Source organism: Tachypleus tridentatus, chromosome 10 (assembly GCF_004210375.1).
Source record: "Tachypleus tridentatus isolate NWPU-2018 chromosome 10, ASM421037v1, whole genome shotgun sequence".
In the NCBI taxonomy this organism is placed as follows: domain Eukaryota; kingdom Metazoa; phylum Arthropoda; class Merostomata; order Xiphosura; family Limulidae; genus Tachypleus; species Tachypleus tridentatus.
The window spans coordinates 3,877,344-3,894,119 of record NC_134834.1 but is presented as its reverse complement, the minus strand read 5'-3'; the positions used below and the strand labels follow the sequence as shown (position 1 = coordinate 3,894,119).

General features: G+C 34.0%; 1 protein-coding gene across 1 annotated transcript in view; it reads left to right on the top strand.

Annotated features, from left to right (window-relative positions):
• The first annotated feature begins 1,439 nt into the window (after positions 1 to 1,439).
• Positions 1,440 to 16,776, top strand: part of LOC143228656 (electron transfer flavoprotein-ubiquinone oxidoreductase, mitochondrial-like) — a 36,249-nt gene continuing 20,912 nt past the window's right edge. The window contains exons 1-2 of the mRNA XM_076459896.1: positions 1,440 to 1,896; positions 4,398 to 4,508. Coding sequence (XP_076316011.1) covers positions 1,869 to 1,896; positions 4,398 to 4,508 — 139 coding nt within the window. The 5' untranslated portion in view covers positions 1,440 to 1,868. The remainder of the gene's footprint in view (positions 1,897 to 4,397; positions 4,509 to 16,776) is intronic.

The following is a 16,776-nucleotide window of genomic DNA, read 5'->3' as shown; positions in this document are numbered from 1 at the left end:
CAAGTGGTCGGCCCAAGAAATATTTGCCGGCGTTGAGCAGGAGGATTCGACTGGTTGTCCAGCAAGACATCAGCGGATCGTCGAACCAGATTAAGGCCCTTACGAATGCAGAATGCAGCTCAAGAACAATAAGATAGCATCTACGAGAGAAAGGCTTTAAAAAAAAACGTAAACGTCTTCAAAGGCCATGCCTCCTTCCACACCACGAAACAGCTCAATTAAACTTTGCTGAGAAAAAGTTAACCTGGATGGTCCAGATGGCTTCCAACGTTATTGACACGATAAGGATATCCCACCAGAAACATTTTCTACACGACACAGTGGAGGAGGTTCCAGCATGAACTGAAGTGCTTTCTCCTTCCATGGAACAATGGAGCTTCAGATTATATAGGGGCGTCAAACAGCAGCTGGCTACATTGACATGTTGGAGAAAGCATCCTTATGGATTGAAGGTTCTCGCTTGTGTGGAAATGATTGGATCTTTCAGTAGGACAACGCTGCAATTCGCAATGCCCGCAGGACAAAGGACTTTTTCATGGCGAATAATGTGATTCTTTTGGACCATCCAGCATGTTCGCCGAACTGAACCCCATTGAAAATGTTTGAGGGTGGATGGCAATGGAAGTCTATAGAAATAAACGTCAATTCCAAACAGTGCATGATCTTCGTGAAGCCATCTTCACCACTTCTAATAACATTTCAGTCAGTCTTCTGCAAACGCTTATATCGACCATGTTTAAAACTTCTTTTTAGTATGTTCTTAAACTTTTGACCACCTGGAATTTAGGCTAATTTCATAGTGTTCATATTTTCCCTATTAAATGCTTAAAAGTTTTTTATTTTTATTTTATTTTTCTTATTGTCATTTTTAGAAGCCCTACTCAAATAAGTGGTTAAGTCTAATAACGCAAAATGCATATTTTTTCTTTATGTTCATTGGCCTTAAGATTTTGGCCAGCTGTGTATCTGGGTTTTGATGATCGTTGTGAGCAGAGAACAAATAATTTAATTTAAAACTAATTTATTAATTTAATTTTAAAACTTTTTGTTAATAAAACTCTATTATCAAACGAGCAATGTCACAAGCTATAATCACTTTTGTAAAATGCCGAGCAAGAATGAAAATGACATTTTTATTCTTTCGAAGAAAAATTATAATCTTTAAAATATATAATAATACACATTACTATGCTAGTGTATTATTAGTGCTTTTTTATAAATTTGCAAAAAAGCATTTCGCCTTCTTTAAATAAATATTTCACAGTGTATCACAATTTTTATTTTGTAACATAAATTTATCGTACTAATAGAATTGCTTTCAATGAGCTAATATTTCTTCTATTACTATATTGCTCACTAGATGACGCAATAAAGCTTAACACGTTCAAGCTTTTCCTGTCACAGTGATTAGGAATTTGAAAGCGTTGAAGGATACTAAACGTTGAATCTCTTTAAAAAATTCTTTCTTCTTTTTGTTGAAAAATTACAATAAACGTATTTTATATGTTATTTACAGAGTTTACGAAATGTAAAATAGACTACTTGCATAATATTAGCAAAGTGTTAAAAATAAACTTCTCAATCTCAGAAAGTAAATCGTCTGCTAAAATTGCCGAGAAGCGACGTTGCTATTGTCACGTAGCATTATTACTGATAGATGAAGTACGTGAAAATAGTTTATCCGTTCCTAATGTCTTTTATTTTTTGACAAATTCGAAGTTATTAAGATTTATATTTATTCATTTTGATGTAAGTTTTCCTAGTGTTAAAAATAAATCTTATCGGAATTGTAGGTACGAAATAAAATAGTAAATACACCTGGTTTCGCTCTAATCTATAATTACTAATAGTCAAGAGTTTCTTTAAATATGGCGGCCTGGATCAGGAAGTTGCAAGGTAGGAATGTTAATTAGGTTCTATTTACGTAATATTACTGTTTTCATTATTATTATACCAAGGAAAAAATAACAGACTAACTCAAATGCTGTTTGTTGTTGTTTTAATTTGATACATGACCTTGTTTTAGAGTTTTATTTTATTTTTTTAAGGGAAAATATATTTCATTATTTCGATTAGAAAAGACAGTAAGTAGTTATACGTAACGGCGAGTTTCGCTATAAGGCTTTAAAATGTTGTTTTTTTACTTTGAGTCAGAATCACGCCAAGGTTAACTAATAGTCGTATCTGTTACGATTTATTTGGAGTATCGAGAGATATCAGATACTAGAATATGACTGGAAATATTTTAATCGCATCATTCATAACTGATTCGATATGAATTAACAATGGGTTTTTGAGTCTCATAGTGCAAAGTAATTCGTATTAAAACTTAAAAATAATCAGAGGTTAATGGGCGTTTTTGGTTGTTTTGAATTTCGTGCAAAGCCTTAATTTAGAAGTGTAAGACTAAAGGGAAGGCTGCCAGTCATCACTACCATTGGGCTACTTGTTTACCAACGAATAGTTAGATTGACCGTTACATAATAACGTCCCAACGGCTGAAAGGGCGAGCATGTTTAGTGTGACCGGGATTCGAACCCGCGACCCTCGGATTGCGAGTCGAGTAACTTAACCAACTGTCCATGTCGGGCCGTATTTAAGTTCGACTAAAATAACACTTAGCTTAGAGACGTTTTCCGGTAGAATTCTGGAACAATATTGAATAAAAGCTCGATACGATACACAAACCAATAAGTCGTCCCTCTAAGAACACACACGTTAACCACGTCACTAGTGGTCATCCAAAAAGTAAAAGAGTGACAATAACTTCAAGATATCACAATAATCACCAATAGTTAAGATCACTGTTAACATCTACACAATGTATTCTAACTATCTGTACTATGTCAAAATTTTCCTCGATAGGATGCTTGTGGCACCAAAGAGGAATGGTCCACAACAATGCGTAGCTAGAAAAACGGGAATTGAGTCACCTTTCAAAACCAACTCTATTGTTAAGTATATATATATATGCGCTTATTGTTTAAATTGTTTCGAAAATTATTGAATAAACAAGATATTAGTTTACCTAAACAAAGAAAAGAAAGAGAAATATACTATACTGGTATGCATGCATACAACAACAATAATAGTAGGAAGAAGATGTAATTAAACTTGGTATGCATGCATACAACAACAATAATAGTAGGAAGAAGATGTAATTAAGCTTGGTATGCATGCATACTACAACAATAATAGTAGGAAGAAGATGTAATTAAGCTTGAAACAAAATATTTTTCAAACTACGATAATAATAGAAATCATTTAAATACTTTTAAATCTCTTGTTGTACAATTTTATTCTTACAATCAAACAATTTTTCGTACCAGTCACTCGTTTACTGAAATAATTGATGCTAATTTCTGTAATAGAACATGAGAAGTTTAAGTGTTTATTAATTCTAATGGATAAACACATTATTATCTTCGAACACCGTGGTGATCAAAATCATTTTTTGAGTTCAAGCACACACACAAAAGATGAATAAAAGCTGTTTTCATGCTAAAAGTACTGCTGACCAACGTTTGAGTCCATGCAAAACGTCCTTTCATTTTCGTAACCTGACCGGAGTTCCGACATTAGTGTAACGTTTTTGACAATAACTAAAAATATTTTCACAGCAAACTGTGTACCAATTTAACTGTAGAAAGGTTAAAATGTATCATGGAAGAATACCGCCATCTTAGTGGCGTCATGGCCAGGCATTGTCAGGTAATTAAGTTGCTTTAAGGGTCGCGGGACCGAATCCCATCCACACCAAATACGCTCGTCCTTTCAGCCGGGCCCGGCATGGCCAGGTGGGTTAAGGCCATCGACTCGTAATCTGAGGGTCGCGTGTTCGAATCCCCGTCGCACCAAACATGCTCGCCCTTTCAGCCGTGGGGGCGTTATAAGTCACGGTCCATCCCACTGTTGGTTTGTAAAAGAGTAGCCCAAGAGTTGGCGGTGGGTGGTGATGACTAACTGCCTTCCCTTTAGTCTTACAGTGCTAAATTGGGAATGGTTAGCGCAGATAGCCCTCAAGTAGCTTTGCGCGAAATTCAAAACAAACAAACATGATATAACGGGGAAGGCTGAAAGAATGATTTCAGTGCTTTTTATTTTTTCTTTTGTTTGTTTGTTTTTTGAATTTCGCGCAAAGCTACACGAGGGCTATCTGCGCTAGCCGTCCCCAATTTAGCACTGTAAGACTAGAGAGAAGGCAGCTAGTCATCACTACCCACCGTTGGGATTGACTGTACATTATAACGCCCCCACGGCTGAAAAGGTGAGCATGTTTAGGGAAATGGGGATTCGAACCCGCGACCCTCAGGTTACGAGACGTACGCCTTAACCACCTGGCCATGTTGAGCCTTCTATTTGTTCTACTTATTTTTATACTATCATTTCTTTTCAAGGTCAAAACGTAGCGTCTGTAATTAGAAAATGGTACTCAACAGAACAGCAGTTTTCCAGAATAACAACACATTATTCGGTTATTCCAAGGGAAACGGATGGAAGATGGAAAGGTGAGGTTGATTATAAATAACAAGTAGTAATGGTAATATTTGCTTATTGTTTTACGACCACATTCTGATAGTGGTAATGCGTAATACCTTGTACAAATGACAATGTTTTGGTAGTTGTTTTTTGTCGGTTTATCATAACTTGTTTTGCACATTCTGTGTTTATTTGTCATTAGTTTCAACAAGTGAAAAACTAGAATAATTGAAAGCGGAAACTTCCGGAAACAATCATGAAGAAATTTAAGTTTTGTATCTTTTTCTGTTATTATTTTATTAAACGCTATTTCAGTACATTTTGTCAAAAATTTGTAATATTGCTTCACTTTAACAGAGTTTCAAGTAAAATAGCAATTTATGTACTGCACAATTGTTACATGTTTAAGATTATATAATCCTGTTTAATCTAAATTTTAATGTAGAAATTGAAACGAGAAACCTAACGAGACGTGTTTGAAATAGATTAAAATTAAACTTTTGCAATTCACAGAGACAGAACTTTATTCATAAAATAAACTTGTAATAAAAAGAAGTATTCTTTGAATCAGGATTTATTGGAATACTTAGATGTAAGGTATCTCTCAAGCTGAATATCACAATGTGTAGTAACACATTTGTACTTCTGTCGACTTTCACACAAACAGGTTTAAGTTTGTTCCCCGTCTTGAAATAGTCCGTTCAACATTATGTGTTGGAGGAAAGACAATATTTAGTATTTGTTTGTTTTGGAATTTCGCACAAAGCTACTCGAGGGCTATCTGTACTAGCCGTCCCTAATTTAGCAGTGTAAGACTAGAGGGAAGGCAGCTAGTCATCACCACCCACCGCCAACTCTTGGGCTACTCTTTTACCAACGAATAGTGGGATTGACCGTCACATTATAACGCCCCCACGGCTGAAAGGAGGAGCATGTTTGGCACGACGGGGATGCGAACCCGCGACCCTCAGATTACGAGTCGCACGCCTTAACACGCTTGGCCATGCCGGGCCATCAATATTTAGTATGAAAATGGTTCGGAGAGTAGCGAAAATAATTTATTTTTTGTTTAATTACTGTGTAGAAAACAATAGTTAAATTGGTTTCAGTTCTATTTTGTATAGTGCCAACTGTATATAATAACAATTCTACAAAAACCACAAACTATGATAAATGTTGCTTCACCATGTTTCTGTATATATGTAAATATGATGGAGTGAGTAGCAAATATTTCCATACGTAGCTGGTATCCATCTTGTAGTTCTTACAAAATATACTTTTGTAATAACCAAAAGTGTGTAAAATATTTACATGTGAAACAATTTTCTTTTTAAAATTTAATATTTAGTTTTTTTAACAGTATTTACTGATGTATATTGACGTATATACATGACGTAACAACTTGTGCATGTAAAGAATGAATCAGTCCGTGAACTTTGTTCAATCAGAGGCAGCGTATGATTGAAACTAATCACTAAATCAGTAGATGGAGCCATATATGATTAGGTAACACTATGTAACAAAATTTTGTTCAATCAGAGGCAGCGTATGATTGAAACTAATCACTAATTCTGTAGATGGAGCCATATATGATTAGGTAACACTATGTAACAAAATTTTGTTCAATCAGAGGCAGCGTATGATTGAAACTAATCACTAGTTCTGTAGATGGAGCCATATATGATTAGGTAACACTATGTAACAAAATTTTGTTCAATCAGAGGCAGGGTATGATTGAAACTAATCACTTGTTCTGTAGATGGAGTCATATATGATTAGGTAACACTATGTAACAAAATTTTGTTCAATCAGAGGCAGCGTATGATTGAAACTAATCACTTGTTCTGTAGATGGAGCCATATATGATTAGGTAACACTATGTAACAAAATTTTGTTCAATCAGAGGCAGGTATGATTGAAACTAATCACTAGTTCTGTAGATGGAGCCATATATGATTAGGTAACACTATGTAACAAAACTTTGTTCAATCAGAGGCAGCGTATGATTGAAACTAATCACTAGTTCTGTAGATGGAGCCATATATGATTAGGTAACACTATGTTACAAAATTTTGTTCAATCAGAGGCAGGGTATGATTGAAACTTATCACTTGTTCTGTAGATGGAGTCATATATGATTAGGTAACACTATGTAACAAAATTTTGTTCAATCAGAGGCAGCGTATGATTGAAACTAATCACTTGTTCTGTAGATGGAGTCATATATGATTAGGTAACACTATGTAACAAAATTTTGTTCAATCAGAGGCAGCGTATGATTGAAACTAATCACTTGGTCTGTAGATGGAGCCATATATGATTAGGTAACACTATGTAACAAAATGTTTACTTTTTCTTGTTCCTGGGCAGAAAGTGTTATTTTCCAATTGCTTATGCCTAAAGTAAATGGAAAAGAAATATTTTCTCTTCAAACTTTACTTTTGTGACCTGGGTAATGCAATTTTCAAATTTACTCATTTTCTGGAACACTCCAGGTAGATTCAGTGCTGAGTAGCTGATACAGAATTTTATCAAACTTACAAGAATTTTTGAGAACTTTCTAGAATGTTGTAGAACTTTACTCGTCAAGATGGGCTCTGCTTCTGCCACAATGTATCCAGTCTGTGCAAGGCAACCGGAATCGCCTGTAACCCCAATGAGTGGCGCCTCTTCATTGATAGCTCATCCAGAAGCCTCAGAGCTGTGCTGCTCCATAACGGGAATAAGTATCCGTCTCTTCCCCTGGCTCATTCGGTGCACCTCAAAGAGGAATACAACAGCATCAAGACCTTGCTAGAAGTCTTGAAGTATGATGAGTATGGCTGGGAGGTTATCGAAGACTTCAAAATGGTGGCATTCCTGATGGGTCTCCAAGGAGGCTTTACCAAGTTTCCCTGTTATCTTTGCCTTTGGGACAGCAGGGACACCGCAGTGCAGTACAACACGAAGCACTGGCCACAACGGACCAAGTTCTCTGTGGGGAGGCACAATGTCAAGTGTGAGCCACTAGTGGACCTCCAGAAGGTGTTGTTCCCACCATTTCACATAAAATTGTGTCTTATGAAACAATTTGTCACAGCTCTTGATAAGGAATCTGCAGCCTTCAAGTACCTTCAAGATTTCTTCCCTAAGCTATCTGAGGCAAAGTTCAAAGCTGGTGTTTTTGTTGGACTACAAATAAAGAAGATCCTGGAGTGCACAGAATTCCCCAAGAAGCTCAGTAGGAAGGAAAAAAGCTTGGGGCAGCTTTGTCGCAGTTGTTTGGGGCTTCTTGGGCAAACATAAAACCAAAAATTATGTAGAACTGGTTGAGGCTCTTGTGAAGAACTACTGCAAAATGGACTGAAGGATGTCCCTTAAAGTCCATATCCTTGACGTTCATCTTGATAAATTCAAGGAGAACATGGGAGCATACTCAGAGGAGCAAGGCGAGCGTTTCCACCAAGATACACTGGACTTTGAATGCCGCTACCAAGGAGCCTATAACGAAAACATGATGAGAGACTATTTGGGGACTGATACGTGAAAGTGATTTACATTACAGTCGCAAGTCTCGGAAAACTACTCGCTTCTAAACATTTGTGTTCATTTTTGTATAACTTTAGTATAAATAAATGTAAATCTTGATTCATATGTTGTTTTATTCAGACCTCATGTAAATGAAAATGTGCAAATTTGTCCCTTTTTACATAGAAAATAGATTAATTTCTAAATTTCATTATCCGGGTCACAAAAGCAAAGTTCGAAGGGAATAATGGCCATTTTCTGTACTTTTACAACATAAGCTATTAAGAAATAACACATACTATCCAGGAACAAAATTTGTGTTACATAGTGTAATCTATATGAGCATTAAAACCCCAAAATGCATGTGAAACTGTCGTATCATATTGTTAAATTTACATGTCTTAATGATGCTACAGACCGTAACCTCAGACAATGTTCGTTAGTTGTCATTACTTTAGAGAAATGTATTATATATTCATTGTGGTGAATATGAAATATAAGTTAGACAACCCACATCAATAAACATTGAGAGTGCTTTGTTCTGGTTGGGCCAGTTTCTCTTCTCAGTGGCATCATGTGGGTTTTTGTCACCTAGCATTGCATTCTAAAATACAAGTTATTTGTCACTGTTTTTTGACTTTTAGAAATAAATCTTTCAGATCAGATATAGTTTAATGTAAGTGATAGAAAGTATTCATGAACTATTATCAGATTTTAATAATGAAAGATAGGATATATCTTCAGTACAAGTTACAGTTGAGTCAAAACTGTGTAAGAGTTATAGTTCAATGAAGAGTATGGCAGAGTTATATCTTAGTAAAGCTATGTATAGTTATAGTTCAATAGAGTATGGCAGAGTTATATCTTAGTAAAGCTATGTATAGTTATAGTTCAATAGAGTATGGCAGAGTTATAGCACATATTTCTACCATAGACTCACATTATATATTAGTATCTTGTTTCTGAAAAATGACTTGAAATCAGATGTACCAGAAAAGAGTCATCAAGCAATGAAACATGCCCACTTTCTGTTGACAGTTTTATACAGGTGATGAATGAATGTCACGTCACTTGTGTCAGTTATTCACAGATAAGCCTCATCAGAAATACAGTGTAGTGGTTGTTTTGTTCATGAAATCAAAGTTCATTACTCACCTTCAAAACCTATTGTACTGTGAACACCAAGATACTGATGTATGTTTGATAAAACTTATCTATTATCAGATGACATGTTTACCTAAACCTTCAAGCATGAGTAATTTATTGCATAATGCAAGTGAAAATGGAATATTATCTAATATTGTTTCTGCAAATTTCCTGTGATATAATTACATAAAGTGTTTGACGATTGAAATCTCAAAGTGTGTATTTGAAATCATAACTGATAAATAGTTTAACTAATCAGGATATTTACAATAAGATACTTTAACTAATGGCCACATGACTGTCTGAGAATGACAACCCAAATAAAATACATTAAAATATTTTAACCAATGGCTACAGGACTGTCTGGAAATGACAACCCCAATAAAATACATTAAAATATTTTAACCAATGGCTACACGACTGTCTGAGGATGACAACCCAAATAAAATACATTAAAATATTTTAACCAATGGCCACATGATTGTCTCTCAGTGACAACCACAAGAACATCAAAGTATTTCCTTTTCATATATTACGACAGTGCAAATAAAACATATACTATCAATAACTACCACAACTAACTTGTGAACTTTTTACTGGTGTACCATTTCAAACAATACTCCCCTTCTTCAGACACACTATTTTAAACAATACTCTCCTTCTTCAGACACACTATTTTAAACAATACTCCCCTTCTTCAGACACACTATTTTAAACAATACTCCCCTTCTTCAGACACACTATTTTAAACAATACTGCCCTTCTTCACACACACTATTTTAAACAATACTCCCCTTCTTCAGACACACTATTTTAAACAATACTTCCTTCTTCAGACACACTATTTTAAACAATACTCCCCTTCTTCAGACACACTATTTTAAACAATACTCCCCTTCTTCAGACACACTATTTTAAACAATACTCTCCTTCTTCAGACACACTATTTTAAACAATACTGCCCTTCTTCAGACACACTATTTTAAACAATACTGCCCTTCTTCAGACACACTATTTTAAACAATACTCCCCTTCTTCAGACACACTATTTTAAACAATACTCTTTCTTCAGACACACTATTTTAAACAATACTGCCCTTCTTCACACACATTATTATTTTAAACAATACTCCCTTCTTCAGACACACTATTTTAAACAATACTCTCCTTCTTCAGACACACTATTTTAAACAATACTCTTCCACAATTTTTAAACAATACTCTCCTTCTTTTAAACAATACTCCCCTTCTTCACACACACACTATTTTAAACAATACTTCCTTCTTCACACACACTATTTTAAACATACTCTTCTTCACACACACTATTTTAAACAATACTCTCCTTCTTCAGACACACTATTTTAAATAATACTCCTCCTTCTTCACACACCTATTTTAAATAATACTCTTCTTCAGACACACTATTTTAAACAATACTCCTTCTTCAGACACACTATTTTAAACAATACTCTTTCTTCAGACACACTATTTTAAACAATACTCCCTTCTTCAGACACACTATTTTAAATAATACTCCCTTCTTTCAGACACACTATTTTAAACAATACTCTCTTTCTTCACACACACTATTTTAAACAATACTCCCTTCTTCAGACACACTATTTTAAACAATACTCTCCTTCTTCTCACACACACTATTTTAAACAATACTCTCCTCCTTCTTCACACACACTATTTTAAACAATACTCTTTCTTCAGACACACTATTTTAAACAATACTCCCCCTTCTTCACACACACTATTTTAAATAATACTCCCTCTTCTTCAGACACATTATTTTAAACAATACTCCCTTCTTCTTCAGACACACTATTTTAAATAATACTCTCTTTCTTCAGACACACTATTTTAAACAATACTTCCTTTTTTCAGACACACTATTTTAAACAATACTTCTTCTTCAGACACACTATTTTAAACAATACTCTCCTTCTTCTTACACACACACTATTTTAAACAATACTCCCCTTCTTCAGACACACTATTTTAAACAATACTCTCCTTCTTCACACACACTATTTTAAACAATACTCCCCTTCTTCACACACACCATTTTAAACAATACTCTCCTTCTTCAGACACACTATTTTAAACAATACTCTCCTTCTTCACACACACTATTTTAAACAATACTCCCCTTCTTCAGACACACTATTTTAAACAATACTCCCTTCTTCAGACACACTATTTTAAACAATACTCCTTCTTCTTCAGACACACTATTTTAAACAATACTCCCCTTCTTCAGACACACTATTTTAAACAATACTCCCTTTCTTCAGACACACTATTTTAAACAATACTCTCCTTCTTCACACACACCATTTTAAACAATACTCCCCTTCTTCACACACACCATTTTAAACAATACTTCCCTTCTTCACACACACTATTTTAAACAATACTCTCTTTCTTCACACACACCATTTTAAACAATACTCTTCTTTCTTCAGACACACTATTTTAAATAATACTCTCCTTTTTCTTCAGACACACTATTTTAAACAATACTCTCCTTCTTCAGACACAATTATTTTAAATAATACTCCCCTTCTTCACACACACTATTTTAAACAATACTTTCTCCTTCTTCAGACACATTATTTTAAACAATACTCCATTTTTTCAGACACACTATTTTAAACAATACTCCCCTTCTTCAGGCACACTATTTTAAACAATACTCCCTTCTTCACACACACCATTTTAAACAATACTTCCCTTCTTCAGACACATTATTTTAAACAATACTCCCCTTCTTCAGACACACTATTTTAAACAATACTCCCCTTCTTCACACACACTATTTTAAACAATACTCTCCTTCTTCACACACACCATTTTAAACAATACTCCCTTCTTCACACACACCATTTTAAACAATACTCCTCCTTCTTCACACACACCATTTTAAACAATACTCCCCTTCTTCAGACACACTATTTTAAACAATACTCCCATTCTTCAGACACACTATTTTAAACAATACTGCCCTTTTTCAGACACACTACTTTAAACAATACTCCTTTTTTCAGACACACTATTTTAAACAATACTCCCCTTCTTCAGGCACACCATTTTAAACAATACTCCCCTTCTTCACACACACTATTTTAAACAATACTCCCCTTCTTCAGACACACCATTTTAAACAATACTCTCCTTCTTCACACACACTATTTTAAACAATACTCCTTTCTTCTCACACACACACTATTTTAAACAATACTCTCCTTCTTCAGACACACTTATTTTAAACAATACTCTCCTTCTTCACACACACTATTTTAAACAATACTCCTCCTTCTTCAGACACACTATTTTAAATAATACTCCTTCTTCAGACACACTATTTTAAACAATACTTCTTCTTCAGACACACACTATTTTAAACAATACTCCCTTCTTCAGACACACTATTTTAAATAATACTCCTTCTTTCTTCAGACACACATTATTTTAAACAATACTTCCTTCTTCAGACACACTATTTTAAATAATACTCTTCTTCACACACACATTTTAAACAATACTTCCTTCTTCACACACACTATTTTAAATAATACTCTCCTTCTTCACACACACTATTTTAAATAATACTCTCCTTCTTCAGACACACTATTTTAAATACTTCCTTCTTCACACACACTATTTTAAATAATACTCCCCTTTTTTCAGACACACTATTTTAAACAATACTCCCTTCTTCAGACACACTATTTTAAACAATACTCTCTTTTTTCACACACACTATTTTAAACAATACTCCTTTTTCAGACACACTATTTTAAACAATACTCCCTTCTTCAGACACACTATTTTAAATAATACTCTTCTTCTTCACTATTTTAAATAATACTCCTTCTTCAGGTACATCATTTTAAACAATACTCTCCTTCTTCACACACACTATTTTAAACAATACTTCTCTTCTTCAGACACACTATTTTAAATAATACTTCTTCTTCTTCATTACAATACATTTTAAACACACTTTCCTTCTTTCAGACACACATTATTTTAAATAATACTCCCTTCTTCAGGCACACACTATTTTAAACAATACTCCTTCTTCACACACACTATTTTAAACAATACTCTTCTTCACACACACACTATTTTAAATAATACTCTTCTTTCAGACACACCATTTTAAATAATACTCTCCTTCTTCAGACACACTATTTTAAATAATACTCTTCTTCACACACACCATTTTAAATAATACTCTCCTTTTCAGACACACTATTTTAAACAATACTTTACACACACTATTTTAAACAATACTCTTCTTCAGACACACTATTTTAAACAATACTCTCCTTCTTCACACACACACTATTTTAAACAATACTCCCTTCTTCATTCAGACACAATACACTATTTTAAACAATACTCTCTCTTCTTCAGACACACTATTTTAAACAATACTCTCCTTCTTCACACACACCATTTTAAACAATACTCTCCTTCTTCAGACACACTATTTTAAACAATACTCCTTCTTCTTCACACACACTTATTTTAAATAATACTCTCTTCTTCAGACACACTATTTTAAACAATACTGCCCTTCTTCACACACACCATTTTAAATAATACTCTCCTTCTTTCAGACACACTATTTTAAACAATACTCTTCTTCACACACACACTATTTTAAACAATACTTCCTTCTTCAGACACATTTATTTTAAACAATACTCCCCTTCTTCAGACACACTATTTTAAACACACTCTTCTTCTTCATTACACTATTTTAAATAATACTCTCCTTCTTCACACACACACTATTTTAAACAATACTCCCCTTCTTCAGACACACTATTTTAAACAATACTCCCTTCTTCACACACACCATTTTAAATAATACTCCCCTTCTTCAGACACACTATTTTAAACAATACTCTCTCTTCTTCTTCACACACACCATTTTAAACAATACTCTCCTTCTTCAGACACACTATTTTAAACAATACTCTCCTTCTTCACACACACATATTTTAAACAATACTTCCTTCTTCACACACACTATTTTAAACAATACTCTCTTCTTCACACACACTATTTTAAACAATACTCTCCTTCTTCAGACACACACCATTTTAAACAATACTCCCCTTTCTTCAGACACACTATTTTAAACAATACTCTCTCTTCTTCACACACACTATTTTAAACAATACTCCTCTTCTTCAGACACACTATTTTAAATAATACTGCTATTCTTCTTCACACACACCATTTTAAATACATTCTTCCTTCTTCAGACACATTATTTTAAATAATACTCCCTTCTTCAGACACAACTATTTTAAACAATACTCCCCTTTCTTCACACACACCATTTTAAACAATACTTCCTTTCTTCAGACACATTATTTTAAACAATACTCCCTTCTTCAGGTACACACTATTTTAAACAATACTCCCCTTCTTCACACACACTATTTTAAACAATACTCTCCTTCTTCACACACACCATTTTAAACAATACTCCCCTTCTTCAGACACACTATTTTAAACAATACTGCCCTTCTTCACACACACAATTTTAAACAATACTCCCCTTCTTCACACACACTATTTTAAACAATACTCTCCTTCTTCAGACACACTATTTTAAACAATACTCTCCTTCTTCACACACACCATTTTAAACAATACACCCCTTCTTCAGACACACACTATTTTAAACAATACTCCCTTCTTCTTCACACACAATTATTTTAAATAATACTCCCCTTCTTCAGACACACTATTTTAAACAATACTCCCTTCTTCACACACACTATTTTAAACAATACTCCCTCCTCTTCTTCACACACACTATTTTAAACAATACTCCTTCTTCTTCACACACACTATTTTAAACAATACTCTCCTTCTTCAGACACACTATTTTAAACAATACTCTCCTTCTTCACACACACCATTTTAAACAATACTCCCCTTCTTCAGACACACTATTTTAAACAATACTCCCCTTCTTCACACACATTTTAAATAATACTCCCTTCTTCTTCAGACACACTATTTTAAACAATACTCTCCTTCTTCACACACACCATTTTAAATAATACTCTCCTTCTTCAGACACACTATTTAAACAATACTCTTCTTCTTCACACACACTATTTTAAACACATCTCTTCTTCAGACACACTATTTTAAACAATACTCTCCTTCTTCACACACACCATTTTAAACAATACTTCCCTTCTTCAGACACATTATTTTAAACAATACTCCCCTTCTTCAGACACACTATTTTAAACAATACTCCCCTTCTTCACACACACTATTTTAAACAATACTCCCCTTCTTCAGACACACTATTTTAAACAATACTCTCCTTCTTCACACACACTATTTTAAACAATACTCTCTTCTTCAGACACACTATTTTAAACAATACTCTTTCTTCAGACACATTATTTTAAATAATACTCCCCTTCTTCTTCACACACACTATTTTAAACAATACTCCCCTTCTTCAGACACACTATTTTAAACAATACTCCCTTCTTCAGACACACTATTTTAAACAATACTCTCTTTCTTCACACACACCATTTTAAACAATACTCCCTTCTTCAGACACACCATTTTAAATAATACTCCTTTTCACACACACCATTTTAAACAATACTCTCTTCTTCAGACACACATAACCATTTTAAACAATACTCTCCTTCTTCAGACACACTATTTTAAACAATACTCCCCTTCTTCACACACACCATTTTAAACAATACTCCCCTTCTTCAGACACACTATTTTAAACAATACTCCCCTTCTTCACACACACTATTTTAAACAATACTCCTTCTTCAGACACAACTATTTTAAACAATACTCCCTTCTTCAGACACACTTATTTTAAACAATACTCCTGCTTCTTCACACACACTATTTTAAACAATACTCCCTTCTTCAGACACACTATTTTAAACAATACTCTCCTTCTTCACACACACTATTTTAAACAATACTCCCTTCTTCAGACACACCATTTTAAACAATACTCTCCTTCTTCAGACACATTATTTTAAACAATACTCCCCTTCTTCACACACACTATTTTAAACAATACTCCCTTCTTCAGACACACTATTTTAAACAATACTCCCCTTCTTCAGACACACTATTTTAAACAATACTCCCTTCTTCACACACACTATTTTAAACAATACTCCCCTTCTTCAGACACACCATTTTAAACAATACTCTCCTTTTTCACACACACCATTTTAAACAATACTCCTCTTCTTTCAGACACACTATTTTAAACAATACTCTCCTTCTTCAGACACACTATTTTAAACAATACTGCCCTTCTTCACACACACCATTTTAAACAATACTCCCCTTCTTCAGACACACTATTTTAAACAATACTCCCCTTCTTCACACACACTATTTTAAACAATACTCCCCTTCTTCAGACACACCATTTTAAACAATACTCTCCTTCTTCAGACACACTATTTTAAACAATACTCTCCTTCTTCACACACACCATTTTAAACAATACTCCCCTTCTTCAGGCACACACTATTTTAAACAATACTCTCCTTCTTCAGACACACTATTTTAAACAATACTCTCCTTCTTCAC